Consider the following 18,142-nt stretch of genomic DNA (forward strand, 5'->3'; position numbering starts at 1 on the left):
ATATTCGGCTACAGTCCGAATACGACGCTAAATTTAGGAGAAAGTATGAAATTCTATTAATTGGTCCTCGGGGTAGAGCCTCCACATCACGCCATGCGACTTGTGCCAAATGTCACATAAAAGACAGGTGTAGGTCACATCTGTGCCCCAGACCCACAGCCCTGCCCCCTGTTGAGCTAACTTTTGGTTTTAGCGGTCTTCTCCATTAGCCAATATAAAAGGGACAACATGGGTAAACGTAGCTTTCATTAATCTTCACAGGTCACTGTATAGTATAAATACAGTACAATACAAGTTTAATTGCATGATCTTATTTATTACAGCAATGCAACATGTTTAGTGAATGTTCTACAGCAATATGATTTACACCCTTTAAAATTCACATGTTACACTGCTGTATATTCAAAATAGACTCATTGGAGGAAAACACGGTACGTAACGTCTTGGCCTCATGACATCACCAAGGAGGAGGAACTACGGCATTAAAACTGGCCAATGAAACAGTGGATTCATCATCCACTACACAGTTTAAAATATTTGTTTAGCAGATTTCAGTTTCAATATGTGGTCACAATGTTTCATTTTGAAATGAAGAGGGGGAATTCCAGAACAGCATTTTTTTTTATTTTTTTTTAATGTATTTTTTTTTTCCCGGCAGAAATGACTCTTGTGGCTTTGAGCATGTGTTCGTGGGGGAGTCCAGGAGAGGACAGGAGATCATGGGGCTTCACAACTGGGTCCAATTCTACCTACAGGAGAAGCGCAACAACATAGACTACAAGGGTTTTGTGGGTCGTCAGCAGAAAAGCCGGGTAAGGGTGATGGATCATATATCCCCTGGAGCTTGGAGTGGAGTTGCCTAAAATAATTCCAAAACGCATGAATTAGTAGATGTAGTATCATAAATGGGACTATAGAATTGGTGGCAGAAGGCCTGAGGTAAGTGCCCATGGCGGTAGTAAGTATTTCATGAACAGTGGGGGTCCAGACATATGAGGTTCTATTAACCGGCAGGTGGGGTGGGTGGGGGTTATATTGATCATTACAATACAGAACTAAAGTAACCAGGGGCTTTGTATCTCTTCCAGCCTGACGAAGATGACCAGGTGCTGAACCTGCAGTTCAGCTGGAAGGACATGGTGAAACCAGTGGGGAGCAGCTTCATCGGCGTCAGTCCGGAATTTGAGTTTGCCGTTTACACCATTGTGTTCCTGAAGTCCCAGGAAAAAACCACAAAAGAGGTTGTGCGAGTGGAGGAGTATGAGCTTCAGGTGGTTGTGAACCGTCACGGGCGCTACATTGGGACAGCCTACCCCGTCCTCCTGAGTAGTAACAACCCAGACTTGTACTGAGTGCATGTAGCGGGCCACGTGCTGCCCCCTAGTGCCTGCTCACAGGACTGGCTGGATTATATCCGTGTAGCAGTTATTTAGAGTGCCTGTGATGTGCACACAGAATGTTTATGACAGGAGAATATAGGCCAGTTTGTTTTTATAGGGTACCGTATCGGGCCCTCCCTCAGGTCCATTTACAAAATGATTCAGCTTCATGAAATTAGCTATTTTATAATACGCATTATTGTTTTTAACTTGCCATAACAGATGCCTGTATGTATATATCTCTCTTATGGCCTTTACTTCTGAGACCGCTGTGATGTGCTAGAGACCAAAGACTGTCACCTTGTGCCTTTTTCATTTCATTTGCACAATAATATTTATTGACTGCTACTAGCGCAGGAAGTAGCTGGGATATTGCGTCTGATCCATTAAAAAGATTGTATCATCTCATTTAATTGCATTCATCTGTTATTTTTGTTTTGTTTTTTCCAATTTTGGAAATGCTTCTTTTCTGCCTGGATGTCCCTTTATCTGTGCCCGGAGAGAGAAATATAGAGCAGATGTGAGCGGTATGCACAGAAAAGCAGATTATTACCAGGTGTCTCTTATGCAGCGCTTACATGTTGCTTATATAACATAATATGCCGAAGATTTCTGTCACCTCCTGACCTAGTGGAATTCAATCTATATTCCCTCCCGGGATGATTTGCCGTTTTGTAACGATAAATCGCCTACGTTGCTCATTGTGGATGGGTGATTGCACGCTCCCGTGGTCGCTAGTAATGTTGCTGCACATCAAACCTAGCGATACTGTTTATGCTAATGGAGGACGGAAGATGAACGTTCCATCTAATGTGTACAGGCAATCCCCGCTCAAGGGCATTTGTTCCAATGTCTGAACTAATGCCTGTCGCTCCAGTGTGTACCCAGCTTATATATGGCCCCTGCTGGTTGTCTGACCCTGTTGCATGTAGCCCGTACATCACGGCAGCATTTTAGTTCAGCGCTGCAATAACTTCAGTTTCAAAAGTTGTGTGGAGCGTGTTCTATGTAACATGTAATATAATGACAGGTATGTAAATCAGCTGCCATTTAGTGTTATTAAATGGCAGTAAAGTGTGATAAATACAGATCGCAGGCAAATATCATAGTACAGGAAAGAAAATTAGTTACAGTTAAGTTGCAAGGCCATTCATAAAAATAAGGTAGATGAAAGTACATTTACAGAGGAGAAGGTCCTAACAGAACTTTCACAACTAAAAGTGGATAAATCAATGGGACCAGATGGGATACACCCAAGGATACTCAAAGAGCTAAAAGATGTGCTGGTTACACCGTTAACAGAATTATTTAACCAGTCACTAAATACAGGTGCCATTCCAGAGGACTGGAAAAGAGTGAATGTAGTTCCACTGCACAAAAGTGGAAGCAAGGAAGAAGCAAGTAACTACAGACCAGTAAGCCTTACATCAGTAGTGGGGAAAGTAATGGAAAAACTATTAAAAGAAAGAGTTGTGGAATATCTTAAATCAAACCACTTACAGGATCCAAACCAGCATGGATTTACTGGTGGGAGATCATGCCAAACAAATCTTATTGACTTTTTTGACTCTGTGACGAAAATAATAGATCAAGGGGGAGCTGTAGATGTAGCATATCTAGACTTTAGTAAGGCATTTGACACTGTCCCACATCGCAGACTGCTAAATAAACTTGAAAGCGTGGGGGTGGTTTATAAAACAGTTAAATGGATAAGAACCTGGTTGCAGGATAGGAAACAGACAGTTGTAGTTAATGGAGTGCAATCTATGGAGGGAAATGTTACCAGTGGAGTACCCCCGGGATCTGTACTTGGTCCAGTTCTCTTTAATATCTTTGTTGGTGACATTGCAGATGGTATTGAAGGGAAGGTATGCCTTTTTGCAGATGATACAAAGATATGCAACAGGGTAGACACACCGGGAGGGGTAAAACAAATGATTGATGACCTAGCTAGGTTTGAGAAATGGTCAAGAACGTGCCAACTACAGTTTAATGCTAAAAAATGCAAAATCATGCACTTGGGTCTCAAAAACCCAAAGGCTAAATATAGTATCAAGGGTACTATAATGGAAACTACTGAGAAGGAAAGGGATTTAGGAGTCACTATTTCAAGTGACTTGAAGGCAGGAAAGCAATGCAACAAAGCAATGAGAAAGGCAAGTCAGATGCTTGGTTGCATAGGGAGAGGAATCAGTAGCAGGAAAAAAGAAGTGATAATGCCACTGTATAGGTCATTGGTACGGCCTCATCTGGAATACTGTGTCCAGTTCTGGAGACCATATCTCCAGAAGGATATAAATACATTAGAGAGTGTACAAAGAAGGGCAACTAAAATGGTGCATGGCCTACATCACAAAACGTACCCGGAAAGGCTGAAAATTCTTAACATGTATAGTTTGGAGGAGAGAAGGGAAAGGGGGACATGATAGAAACTTTCAAATATATCAAGGGTCTTAACAAAGTTCAGGAGGGAGACATTCTTCAAAGGAAGATAAATATTAGAACTCGAGGACATACACTGAGACTGGAGGGGGGAGGTTCAGGGGAAATTTAAGGAAAAATTACTTCACAGAAAGGGTAGTGGATAAGTGGAATAGTCTCCCATCAGAGGTGGTAGAGGCTAAGACTGTAGAGCAATTTAAACATGCTTGGGATAGGCATATGAATATCCTTACAAAGAATTAAGGTTCAAAAAGGGTTGAGATTACCTAAAGGATAAAAAAAAAGGGGCAGACTAGATGGGCCAAGTGGTTCTTATCTGCCGTCAAATTCTATGTTTCTATGTTTCAGATGTCTTGCTTATTATTGCCCACTAGAGGTCACTGTAGCTCTGGCAGTGATTGGTGATTGATGAGCTCGGGATGTTGTACTGCCCTGAGAGACGAGGTGGTAGCAAACAGCAGGTCCCAACCAGTTCTTCCTATCACATTAGCCTTTATAACCCTTTTTAATGTACTGTAGATCTATCAACCGGATACCGTTCCTACATATGTACAGGCCAAGGGAGCAAAGATAACTGATGCAACTGGGCTCGGGGCTAAGCTCTGTGCTCCCTGAGTCAGAAAAACCCCCCAAACCATCGCTTTGAGGTTACCATCAAAGGTGGAGACCCATCAGATCTCCGCCATCGATTGCAAAACCGTTGACCATCAGTAAACCATCGATAGTCGTTAACCATTACTGGACAATGGTTATTCCAGGTGTTACTAAAATCGTTTTCTTTTTCTTCATACTGGATGCTGCTCTATGGTGGGACCTGAGACGTTAATAGAAATGTTTGCACCTGGGGCAAGAGATAAAAACTGTTGCCCCCAGGTCCTCAATTATAATCAAATGAACCTAAGAATATGAATTGCCCGCTCATGCCCTGTCAGATTTGTTCTATGGGCTGCTGCAACTCTCACCACCGCTGTCTTCCTCCTCTGGTGACCTCTGTAGCCTCCAGGATGACAGTGGCGAGCATTATACTAAAGGAGGACCCCTCCCCCGGCTATTCCAGGCGACTTTCCGCACCAGCAGCTGCTATTGTTACCGCACTGTATTATGAACCAAGTGTTCCCCACTCCTATTAGATCGTAAGCTGAATTGGGCAGGCTTTATCTTCTTCATGACCTTGTGGGTCTGATTCAGGGAAGAACACAGTGGCGATGACAGACGCAAGCGGCTGATGTTTTAAGTCCGGTGGTTACCGCCAGTGGACACAGAGCGAATTTGGGTGCAGAAAGGCAATTTTGGTGGGGCGTTCCTGTGAGGTGACGGGGGGGTGGCCAGCCGGACGGACGCAGTTGTATTGCGGCCAGCGACTGCGCCTCCATAGGGCTGGGGCACTGTTCGATGGTGCGACTGATGTCCAGCCGATGGTGCGTCTAAATATGCAAAGTGGCAGATTAGCGCTGCAGCCAGTGGGCGTCTCTGTACGAATTCCATCGGCTGCGGCATTAGCATAGAGGCGCGGTCACACCTGCATTAGTTTCCCCCGCTGAATCAGGCGCTATATGTAATTTGTATCATGAGCCCCTCAATTTACAGCGCTGCTAATATCTCATTACTTCATAAACTAAACAATAATAAGAATAGGTATAAATGAGATAACGGGCGCAAATCTGCGCAATGGCGGCCATGTTTCCTCTCACGCCCTCCAGAGGGGCACGGGAAAAACCGTGATATTAGTGCTGTAATAGGCATCTGTGTGCGCAGCAGCCGGAGCACCGTATTAGTGCTGTACGGTATTATAGGTGTCACCGTGCTGTTGTCACTGCGGTGAGAACCCGCAGACGCCGCTGTCCTGAAAGCGATTAGGAGAACCGCTGACATCATTATGTGACGCGTCTGACAGCGATCACTGTAGATGTGATTTCCTATTAGTGGTCAGCGGCACTATCAGTAATCCGTCGTAGTACAAAATCCAGCCGTGGAGCGCACGCCACAAGTGATCAATACACACGTTTTATTTCTGTCATAAATACACATTACACCGGCAGAAACCGCATTTACATGTCACTGTAATTCTGTCCTAACGCTTCACACAATTCACACAGCACATAAAAACACATGAGTATGGTTCTTATTTATCAACGAGTGATAAAACTCATGCGTATGATAAATGGTGCTCCAGCCAATCAGCTCCCAACTGTCCTTTTTCAAACAAGACAGTTAGGAGCTGTTTGGCTGAAGCGCCATTTATCATCTGCAACACGTTTTATCATTCACAACGAGTTTTATCACTCATTGATAAATGAGCCCCTATATCTGTAATTAGTGACATCACTATTATCGGAGGGTTGCGGGGGCCTCAGAGAGATGCAAGGGCCTAGTGCAGGGAACAGAGGGGTGCAGGAGTTTAGGGGGGGTTACAGGGTGGGAGGGGTGCAGGAGCCAGGTGCACTGCTGCAGAAGGTAAGTATTTATGGACTAATTAAGCTACAGAAGGAGCCACGCTAATCGTGGCTCCGTCCCTGGCGCCCCATCGCGGCCGGGCTGGGATGCGCGTGCGCCTGAGACGCTCACGCGCCCCATTCACGTCAATAGGAGCGTCTCCGTGCACTCCCGTAGCGCAGCTAGGTGCCGGATCGCCTAGTCACGCCGGGAGTGCACGTCTGCGGCTGAGCCACGCTGGATGAGCATGGCTCCATCTGTAATTGGAAATTTCATTTTCTTTTTTTTTTTTCTTATTTCAAAAATTTTATTGACAGGTGAAATCAAAACAGTCAATACACATATACAGTATAAAATACACAGAACAAAATCATAACGGTCCTTCAGTACATTACATCAGTTACGGGAAGTAACAGCAAACATACGAGAGTCTAGAGCACAGGTTCTCAAACTCGGTCCTCGGGGGCCCACACAGTGCATGTTTTGCAGGTCTCCTCACAGAATCACAAGTGACATAATTAGCTCCACCTGTGGACCTTTTAAAATGTGTCAGTGAGTAATTAATACACCTGTGCTCCTGCTGGGTGACCTAGAAAACATGCACTGTGTGGTCTCCTGAGGACCGAGTTTGAGAACCGCTGGTCTAGAGGATGTATTGAGTAATATGCAAGAAATGGAGAATACACACACAAAATATTTAAATGACAGCTGTGGGTAGGTGAGGTCAGGTACGGGTCGTTGGGTCGACCCAACTTAGGTTGACAGTCATTAGGTTTACCACTATTGGTCGACACGCATTAGGTTGACAGGGTAACTAGGTCGACATGGTCATTAGGTTGACCTGTACTAGGTTGACAGGTCAAAAGGTCGACATGAGGGGTTTCTTTTACTTTTTTTGGTGTCGTTTTCTTCGTAAAGTGACGGGGAACCCCAAGTAGTGCACCTTGTCCCTTCGCATGGCTCGTGAGCTTCGGGCAAGGTCCCTTGCTCTGCTACCGCTGCTCTCGGCACAGGTTACCGTTCCCAATTGTAGTCCGCGTGGATCGTAAAGTATGAAAAAGTCCAAAAAATTAAGAAGAAAAAATGTGAAAAACTCATGTCGACCTTTTGACCTGTCTACCTAGCACAGGTCGACCTAATGACCATGTCGACCTAGTTATCCTGTCGAACTAATGCGTGTCGACCAATAGTGGTCGACCTAACGACCGTACCCTGTGAGGTCGTGCCCCTAGCCAGGGGCTATTCAGAACGGAACACCAGAGTCTAACACTTCCAGATTGTACCATTTAGTAGATTGGAAGCATTTCCGTAAAGCCTCTCTAAGTAACGGGGATAAAGTGTGAACATGTGGGAGCCATGTGTCAGAATGCTTCCCCGTCAACTTTTCTTTTTGAAGCGTGCTGTTAGTCCAATCTAAGTGAAACAAATATGAGATTCTGGGGTGTAGTAGGGAAATGGGAACGGATTCCGAGGAAATCCATTGGGAAAGTATCAGGGTTTTTTTCCGGCTGCAGCCAACTTGACTAGTAGAGTACGATTCACTTTATGTATTAACGGGAGACTTATGGTAAATGCCCCAAAATGCCCAAGTTTTATCAATAGTGAATTGAATTTTCAAATCATTTGTAATATATATTTGAAGTGCCATCCACAGGGCCTGTACCTTTGGGCAGGACCACAAGCAATGAACAATGAGCCTAATTCAGAGTTGATAGCAGCAGCAAATTTGTTAGCAGTTGGGCAAAACCATGTGCACTGCAAGTGGGGCAGATGTAACATGTGCAGAGAGAGTTAGATTTGGGTGGGGTGTGTTCAAACTGAAATCTAAATTGCAGTGTAAAAATAAAGCAGCCAGTATTTACCCTGCACAGAAACAATATAACCCACCAAATCTAACTCTCTCTGCACATGTTACATCTGTCCCCCACCTGCAGTGCACATGGTTTTGCCCATTTGCTAACAAATTTGCTGCTGCGATCAACTCTGAATTACCACCAATGTCCGCTCCCGGTGAACCACATTTAAAACCGTTAGAAGTAGGGGCGTCCCCATGAGGAACTTCAGTCTAGGTGTAAAATAGGCTCTATGTAATATTTTCTGGTGCATCTCTGTATATGAGGTCGAAACCAGTGTTTTATCTAAAGTCATAGTGGGGTCTAGAATGGCCTTCAACGTGATGTCTGGAAACTCCAGTTTTCATCGCAACAAACCCACAGCACCGGAGTCCAGGTTATGTAAGGGTCGTGAGTGTGTGAGTAGGAAAGCGGTGGAGAAATGACCACCCAGATCATGGCGTAATGCTCCATTTAAGGTACTAGTCCTATCTGTCTCAGTCAGAGTGGACAGAACCCTTTGTACATAACTACTCGCTTGCTAAAAGGGAGATAAGGGGATCACCAAAGATGGAAATAGCTCCATTATCTGTAAAGGCGTGAGCAGGACTTAATCCTCCTTACGTAAGAAGTGATGGGACATATTTAAGGCCCCCCTTATACTATGAATGAAATACCTGAGAAGTATTGTGCGGTTCAAAGTTGGGATTACCCCAAAGGGTTAAAAATAGAGAGGTCTGTTGTGACCGTTTCAGTTTAGAGCGCACCGCCCTCAACGCCATACAGGTAGATGATAATAGGACGTTATCTTTTATAGAATCAGGCATGGAGTGCGGTGTAGTGTGCAATAGAGATCTAAATCCAAATTCGGTGCACAAATTTGTTCTAATTGTTGGTTATCGTAAACATTGGGTCCATTAAGGCAATCCAAAGCAATTCTATAGTTTGCTGCCAGCGCGTAGGTGCGCAGACACGGTAAGTTTAGACCCCCCAGGGGTTCTTGGTTGTTGCAATCTAAATAGTGAAATTTTTGGCTGTTTACCTGCCCAAATAAATTTGGTCAAAGCTTTATTTTGTTGGTCGAATGTACTTTTGGGTGGGATTAATGGGAGCATTTGTAACACGTATAAGAAACGTGGGTAGGTAATAATTTTATATAAATGACAACGGCCAGTGTACGTCAAAGGGAGATGAGCCCACTTAGAGAAATTCAGTTTCTTAATTAATCACTAGGGGAGGGGGGTCTCTTAGGAGTTCACAAGGAAGTCCTGACAATTTTTCGTAAAATTGGGGGATTTAGGAAATATTGGACTTGCTTTTGAGGTGCTCAAATAAAATAAAAACGCCCCTCCCCCCCAAAAAAAATATATATAAATAAATATATAAATAAATTTGTCACCCAGCTGAATACCAAATATCTCGCACCCGCAGGAAACACCAAGTGGACCAATATGATCACATAATTGAATATGCACTCTCAGTGATGTCACTGGCTCCTAGTGACTGGATAGACTCCACTTTAAGTGATGTCACTGGCTTCTAGTGACTGGATAGGCTGCACTCTCAGTGATGTCACTGGTCCCTAGTGACTGGATAGGCTGCACTCTCAATGATGTCACTGGCACTTAGAGACTGGATAGGCTGCACTCTCAGTGATGTCACTGGCTTCTAGTGACTGGATAGGCTGCACTCTCAGTGATGTCACTGGCTTCTAGTGACTGGATAGGCTGCACTCTAATGAACATTCAGTTAATGACACCAAATAGATGCACACATGTAGCTACTGGTAGCACTTGAACCCCAAACACAAAATATGTTGAAAAAACACATACCAATGCTTAATAGAAATAATAATAAACAATAAATAAATAAACAGGGATTAATTGTTAATTAATAACGTCACATCTTAGAGGATGGGATTACTTATCACATACTGTCTATGGATAGTTACACAGAGAAGAGAAATTCCGGCACCAGCTCTATGAGATCAGTTATAACGTTGGGAGCTGCTACCAGGGTAAACACACAGGTAACATACAGTACAGGTGACATGCAGTACAGGTGACATACAGTACAGGTAACAATGAAAACCGAGTAAAACCGAATCCGCTCATCTCTAGGTAACATACAGTACAGGTGACATACAGTACAGGTAACATGCAGTACAGGTGACACAGTACAGGTACCATGCAGTACAGGTAACATGCAGTACAGGTGACACAGTACAGGTAACATGCAGTACAGGTGACATGCAGTACAGGTGACATACAGTACAGGTGACATGCAGTACAGGTGACATGCAGTACAGGTGACATACAGTACAGGTAACATGCAGTACAGGTAACATACAATACAGGTGACATGCAGTACAGGTGACATGCAGTACAGGTGACATACAGTACAGGTAATCTGAAAGATCCCCCTCTCGAGTAGTTGTACTGTCCTAGAAGAGATCTGACGACCGCTTATCTGAGTGTTAAAACACTTCCAGAAAGAAGAAGAAACCTTGAACATTAAATATTATCAGAATTTACAATGCGATTATACTGTTAGCCATAAATAAACATAATATTCTCACTACAGCATAGAACACACTACTGTACCCGATGTAGCTGTAGTACCACTAGATGGCGCCAGTGCATGGGGTGCGCAGTCATCTCATTGCTATGAAATGTACTGTACATGATGTAATTGTAGTACCACTAGATGGCGCCAGTGCATGCCGTGCACCCTCATCTCATTGCTATGAAATGTACTGTACATGATGTAATTGTAGTACCACTAGATGGCGCCAGTGCCTGCCGTGCACCCTCATCTCATTGCTATGAAATGTGCTGTACATGATGTAATTGTAGTACCACTAGATGGCGCCAGTGCATGCCGTGCACTCTCATCTCATTGCTATGAAATGTACTGTACATGATGTAATTGTAGTACCACTAGATGGCGCCAGTGCATGCCGTGCACCCTCATCTCATTGCTATGAAATGTACTGTACATGATGTAATTGTAGTACCACTAGATGGCGCCAGTGCATGCCGTGCACTCTCATCTCATTGCTATGAAATGTATAACACCATCAATTCTACAGATGGCAAAACTCTCCTGCAAAACGTTTGCCACATTCTCCTGTTGGCAGCAGTGTTTTCCCCTTCTCGTCTGTGTGGCCCTAAGGGCTCCCGAGTCCTATACCAGCCACACGGTGCAGCGGAATGAATTGCCCGCCCTCAGGTCATGACTACACGTCCCGCGAAATGTGAATTTACAAACAGACTGTTAAACGCTGCTGAGTGGAGCAAAGTGGAGCTGGAACGTTTGTATGACTGGAACGTTGCAGCTCTGGAGTGGCCGCTTCCGCTGCACAATGAGTCACTGGTGTCTTACCCTCGTATATGATGATGATATTATTATAATTGTTTTGGTTATTATTATCTTTGGTATTTACGGTGCCATAAAGTTTATGGTGTAGTTGTCGACAGGCGCGTGACCCTGACTTTCAGCCTTATGCATAAACTCGCCATACAGTATACACAGGGCCATCTTAACGTACGGGCACACTAAGCAACTGCCCAGGGACCCACGATTCTAGGGGCCTTTAAGCACGGCGGTCAGTACAATGGGACATTTGCCCCCACGGCGCCTTTCTCTGCCTGACTCTCAGCCGGCAGCCCTATACACCGTCACACTACATGGAGCGTGTGACCGCTCGCTCCGTGCATAGTGCAGCAGGCAGAGAAAGATGCTCCCCCCGCTGCTCTGGATTACACACAGTCAGTGCGGCCAGGAAGCATTCTGTTCCTGCCTCCAGCCTGCAGCCAGACAGGGAGTGGCTCTCAGCGTGCTGATTGGTGGATGGCTAGAGCTATCCACCAATCAGAGTGCAGCATTCTCTATCTGCCTCCCAGCCTGCAGCCAGACAGGGAATGGCTGTCAGCGTGCTGACTGGTAGATGGCTAGAGCTATCCACCAATCAGAGTGCAGCATTCTCTATCTGCCTCCCACCCTGCAGCCAGACAGGGAATGGCTGTCAGCGTGCTGACTGGTAGATGGCTAGAGCTATCCACCAATCAGAGTGCAGCATTCTCTATCTGCCTCCCAGCCTGCAGCCAGACAGGGAATGGCTGTCAGCGTGCTGACTGGTGGATGGCTAGAGCTATCCACCAGTCAGAGTGCTGACAGCCAGTCACTGTATGGAAGCATGTGGAGACATGGCGCATGACTGCAGGAGGGGTAAGTAATGATATTTTGATAAAACTGCTGTGCATTGTTTTGCCCAGGGCCTACAATGCTGTTAAGGCGGCCCTGCATGTGCATCCGTGAGGAGAGATCCGTGTGACTCAGAATCAGCAATTAAGCTTGCAGGCCACGTCGCGCTCCCTCCTTGCTGCAAGTCTGCATGTGAGCTTCTGCATAGGAGAGGCGAGCGCATTATACTGCAGCGCAGTGGTAGGTGTGTGTACAGCAAACATGACCGTTTAGACCTTGCTGCAACGAGGCAGCCCTGATGTTGGTCTGCAGACTGAAGCCGTGTGAGCAAGGCAGGAACCCGTTCCCCATTCACCCAGATTTACAGCAGGGATAAGTGCTAAGTCATATACAATGCAACACATGTTATATACAGTCTATAAATAATACACAATATGTAATACGGTATCAATCATCATTAAAAGACCGTCCTGCCATAAATTTAAGTAAGTGCTATACAGCAGATTTGGTCTATAGCCATCTATAACCATCGTATATCTACTGGCCTACTCAAGGAACCCAAATACAAAATACAGATGACCGCACACACACACTTTCATGAAAGTATCATCAGGAGATTTGATCGTATGTCAATACGTCACCGTTTTCTGATGGGGGACATTGTATAGATTAAGTTTTTTTTAAATATATATCTACTCAGAGATACAGCTTCATTAAAGTGTTGGTTCTAGGGCAGTACTGTGACTGAAGCTGCTCCAGAAATGATCCCACCTCCATCCGTCTCCCTTTACTTTTCTTGTTCCAGAGATGCACGCCGTAGCTGTCCTTCAGTAGCGTCTTCATCTCCAATGGATCGATAGCCTGAAAATACTTTTTCCAGTCCTGCCATTCCACGGGATAGAAGGATTCTTTAGGCAGCACGTTCACCCCTCTGCATCTCGTCTTGTCCCTCAATCTGTGGATGGAACACCACCTCTTAAACACCCGCGTCAGGAGTTGAGGCCCCTGATGGCCGTAGAGCCAGTAATTGTATCGGGAGACAAAGTCCTTCATGCAGAGTTCAATGAACATATGCTGTGGATGGAAGGTGAGGAAAGCCCCGTTGATTGTGTACAAAGATTGGACGGACATTGTGTTTGTAATGTTCTTTAAATTCTTAAGGATGATGAAATCTGTGTCTAAGTAGGTGCCACCTGACTTCCAAAGGATGGCCAAACGGCAGGCATCGGAAAGTGTTGCATAGTCTACTAATTCCCAATTGTTTTCCACCCCAGAGTACCAAGCGCTTAGCGGTGTATTGGAAAAAAGTTTCTTGAAGTCTAGCGGCAAAAATTGTACATTGGAGAAGCAGCTAAGAAAGGAAATGCCAAAGTTTTTGGGCAGCGATCGTTTTTGGCCAGTTAAGCCCTTCATCAGGATGGTGATCTTTACCTGTGGGTTGGCCTGCGCTGCAGATTCCACCGCGCACATGGTTTGGAAGGTTGGACTAGTGTTATCTGAAGTCTCTATGAAGAAGATGCCACCACCAACTGCGGTAGTGTGAGAGCCATTTCTTACTGTGGGAGTGGTTCCCGGACATGTCACCTCTCTTGGCAAGAGTTGTAACGGAGACTCTTCCTCAACCAGGTAGGTAAACTTTAAATACAGGATGAGAAGTAAAAAGAGCAAACTAAAGGATGCTAAAGAGATTGTCCGTGACATGATGGTCATTAATGATCAAGAGGGCAAGCACTTAAATGATTTCATCTCCACTTTAGATCAGATATTTTCATGTGTCTAAAAGAGATAAGAAAGACAAGATAAGATGGAGTCATTGCTGAGCTTAAGGCTATGGACTCTCTGTACAATCAAATGCATTGCTGAACCTCATGCTAATTATATGGGGAACCGATGGTGAAAAACTCAAAATGAGGAGCCTTCACCGAGCAACCTTCATTGTGTTTTGTCCTTGTAAGTGGAAAATTGGCAAAATAATTTTTACCTTGCTTTTGATTTTTGCCAAAATATATTGTGAAGACTTTTTCTCCTATATAAACACCAAATATAAATAATATTACAATGGTACCAAACACTGGATTAGAGATACATTACCGTATAATATATGGATAACACTGCTTCCGCCTCTCATGCTATATGTTGAGAGAGGAGAAGTTGTAAATAATGTATTGCCTAAATTACTGATGTCCAAGTACTTATTTGAAAAGACTGAAGACTACTAAAGAAATAGAGCTTGATTAAGAGGTGGTCACAGACATGGTCTCAGGTGCGCCTATTGGTCGCCCATTTTTGACTTTATGCAAACGCCATAACCCTCTCGCCCATCATATCCTATACCTCCTGCCCATCATACCCTATCCCTCCTGCCCATCATATCCTAACCCTTCTGCTCATCATACCCTATCCCTCCTGCCTATCATACCCTAACCCTCCTTCCCATCATACCCTATCCCTCCTGCCCATCATATCCTATCCCTCCTGTCCATCATACCCTATCCCCCCTTCCCATCATACCCTATCCCTCCTGCCCATTATACCCTAACCCTTCTACCCATCATACCCTATCCCTCCTGCCAATCATACCCAATTGCTCCTACCCATCATACCCTATCTCTCCCGCCCATCATGCCCTATCCCTCCTGCCCATCATACCCTAACCCTCCTGCCCATCATACCCTATCCCTCCTGCCCATCACATCCTATCCCTCCTGCCCATCATACCCTAACCCACCTGCCCATCGCATCCTATCCCTCCTGCCCATCATACCCTATCCCTCCTTCCCATCATACCCTCTTCCTCCTGCCTATCATACCCTATCCCTCCTACCCATCATACCGTATCCCTCCTGTCCATCATACCCTATCCCTCCTGCCCATCATACCCTATCCCTCCTGCCCATCACACCCTATCCCTCCATCCCATCATACCCTATCCCTCCTGCCCATCACATCCTATCCCTCCTGCCCATCACACCCTATCCCTCCTTCCCATCACACCCTATCCCTCCTGCCCATCACATCCTATCCCTCCTGCCCATCATACCCTATCCCTCCTGCCCATCATACCCTATTCCTCCTACCCATCATACCCTATCCCTCCTGCCCATCATACCCTATCCCACCTGCCCATCGCATCCTATCCCTCCTGCCCATCATACCCTATCCCTCCATCCCATCATACCCTATCCCTCCTGCCCATCACATCCTATCCCTCCTGCCCATCACACCCTATCCCTCCTTCCCATCATACCCTATCCCTCCTGCCCATCACATCCTATCCCTCCTGCCCATCATACCCAATCCCTCCTGCCCATCATACCCTATCCCTCCTACCCATCATACCCTATCCCTCCTGCCCATCATACCCTATCCCACCTGCCCATCGCATCCTATCCCTCCTGCCCATCATACCCTATCCCTCCTGCCCATCATACCCTATTCCTCTTGCCCATCATACCCTATCTCTCCCGCCCATCATACCATATCCCTCCTGCCCATCATACCCTAACCCTCCTGCCGATCATACCCTATCCCTCCTTCCCCATCATACCCTAACCCTCCTTCCCATCATATCCTATCCCTCCTGCCCATCATACCCTATCCCTCCTGCCCATCATACCCAATCCCTCCTACCCATCATATCCTAACCCTCCTGCCCATCACATCCTATCCCTCCTGCCCATCATACCCTATTCCTCCTGCCTATCATACCCTATACCTCCTACCCATCATACCGTATCCCTCCTGTCCATCATACCCTATCCCTCCTGCCCATCATACCCTATCCCTCCTGCCCATCATACCCTATCCCACCTGCCCATTGCATCCTATCCCTCCGGACCATCATACCCTATCCCTCCTGCCATCACATCCTATCCCTCCTGCCTATCATACCCTATCCCTCCTGCCCATCATACCCTATACCTCCTGCCCATCACACCCTATCCCACCTGCCCATCATACCCTATCCCTCCTTCCCATAATACCCTATCCCTCCTGCCCATCACACCCTATCCCTCCTTCCCATCATACCCTATCCCTCCTACCCATCATACCCTATCCCTCCTACCCATCATACCTCTTGCCCATCATACCCTATCCCTCCTACCCATCACACCCTATCCCTCCTGCCCATCATACCCTATCCCTCCTGCCCATCATACCCTATCCCTCCTGCCCATCATACCCTATCCCTCCTACCCATCATACCCTATCCCTCTTACTCATCACACCCTATCCCTCCTACCCATCATACCCTAACCCTCTTTCCCATCATACCCTATCCCTTTTGCTCATCATACCCTATCCCTCCTACCCATCATACCCTATCCCTCCTGCCCATCATACCCTATCACTCCTACCCATCATACCCTATCCCTCCTGCCCATCATATCTTATCCCTCCTACCCATCATACCCTATCCCTCCTGCCCATCATACCCTATTCCTCTTGCCCATCATACCCTAACCCTCCTTCCCATCATACCCTATCCCTCCTGCCCATCATACCCTATCCCTCCTGCCATCACATCCTATCCCTCCTGCCTATCATACCCTATCCCTCCTGCCCATCACACCCTATCCCACCTGCCCATCATACCCTATCCCTCCTTCCCATCATACCCTATCCCTCCTGCCCATCACACCCTATCCCTCCTTCCCATCATACCCTATCCCTCCTGCCCATCATACCCTATCCCTCCTGCCCATCATATCCTATCCCTCCTACCCATAATACCCTATCCCTCCTGCCCATCATACCCTATCCCTCCTACCCATCATACCCTATCCCTCCTGCCCATCATACCCTATCCCTCCTGCCCATCATACCCTATTCCTCTTGCCCATCATACCCTATCCCTCCTACCTATCATATCCTATCCCTCCTGCCCATCATACCCTAACCCTCTTTCCCATCAGACCCTATCCCTCTTGCCCATCATACCCTATCCCTCCTGCCCATCATACCCTATCCCTCTTTCCCATCATACCCTATCCCTCTTGCCCATCATACCCTATCCCTCCTGCCCATCATACCCTATCCCTCCTGCCCATCATACCCTATCTCTCCTGCCCATCATACCCTATCCCTCCTGCCCATCATACCCTATCCCTCCTGCCCATCATACCCTATCCCTCCTGCCCATCGCATCCAATCCCTCCTGCCCATCATATCCTATCCCTCTTGCCCATCATACCCTATCCCACCTTCCCATCATACCCTATTCCTCCTGCCCATCTTACCCTATCCCTCCTGCCCATCACATCCTATCCCTCCTGCCCATCACATCCTATCCCTCCTGCCCATCACATCCTATCCCTCCTGCCCTTCATACCCTATCCCACCTGCCCATCGCATCCTATCCCTCCTGCCCATCACATCCTATCCCTCCTGCCCATCATACCCTATTCCTCCTGCCCATCATACCCTATCCCTCCTGCCCATCATACCCTATCCCACCTGCCCATCATACCCTATTCCTCCTGCCCATCACACCCTATCCCTCCTGCCCATCATACCCTATTCCTCCTTCCCATCATACCCTATCCCACCTTCCCATCATACCCTATCCCACCTGCCCATCGCATCCTATCCCTCCTGCCCATCATACCCTATCCCTCCTTCCCATCACATCCTATCCCTCCTGCCCATCATACCCTATCCCTCCTGCCCATCATACTCTATTCCTCTTGCCCATCATACCCTATCTCTCCCGCCCATCATACCCTATCCCTCCTGCCCATCATACCCTAACCCTCCTGCCGATCACACCCTATCCCTCCTGCCCATCATACCCTATCCCTCCTGTCCATCATACCCTATCCCTCCTGCCCATCATACCCTATCCCTCCT

At 46.5% G+C, this 18,142-nt stretch overlaps 2 protein-coding genes across 2 annotated transcripts in view; one reads left to right on the forward strand and one right to left on the reverse strand.

Annotated features, from left to right (window-relative positions):
- The window catches only part of LOC134933735 (poly(U)-specific endoribonuclease-A), a 50,945-nt gene extending 49,158 nt beyond the window's left edge, over nucleotides 1-1,787 (forward strand). The window contains exons 6-7 of the mRNA XM_063929155.1: nucleotides 659-812; nucleotides 1,089-1,787. Of these exons, the coding sequence (XP_063785225.1) occupies nucleotides 659-812; nucleotides 1,089-1,352 (418 nt within the window). The 3' untranslated portion in view covers nucleotides 1,353-1,787. The remainder of the gene's footprint in view (nucleotides 1-658; nucleotides 813-1,088) is intronic.
- An 11,201-nt stretch (nucleotides 1,788-12,988) lies between these two features.
- A4GALT (alpha 1,4-galactosyltransferase (P1PK blood group)) lies at nucleotides 12,989-14,048 on the reverse strand. The gene has a single exon (XM_063930621.1). The coding sequence runs from the start codon at nucleotides 14,000-14,002 to the stop codon at nucleotides 12,989-12,991; it is 1,014 nt and encodes a 337-aa protein (XP_063786691.1). The 5' UTR covers nucleotides 14,003-14,048.
- Nucleotides 14,049-18,142: the final 4,094 nt, after the last annotated feature.

This window comes from Pseudophryne corroboree, chromosome 6 (genome assembly GCF_028390025.1).
Source record: "Pseudophryne corroboree isolate aPseCor3 chromosome 6, aPseCor3.hap2, whole genome shotgun sequence".
Lineage (NCBI taxonomy): Eukaryota > Metazoa > Chordata > Amphibia > Anura > Myobatrachidae > Pseudophryne > Pseudophryne corroboree.

Excerpts from the sequence above, each read along its gene's own strand:
- A4GALT (XM_063930621.1), bottom strand. The coding sequence starts at position 14,002 with ATGACCATCATGTCACGGACAATCTCTTTAGCATCCTTTAGTTTGCTC.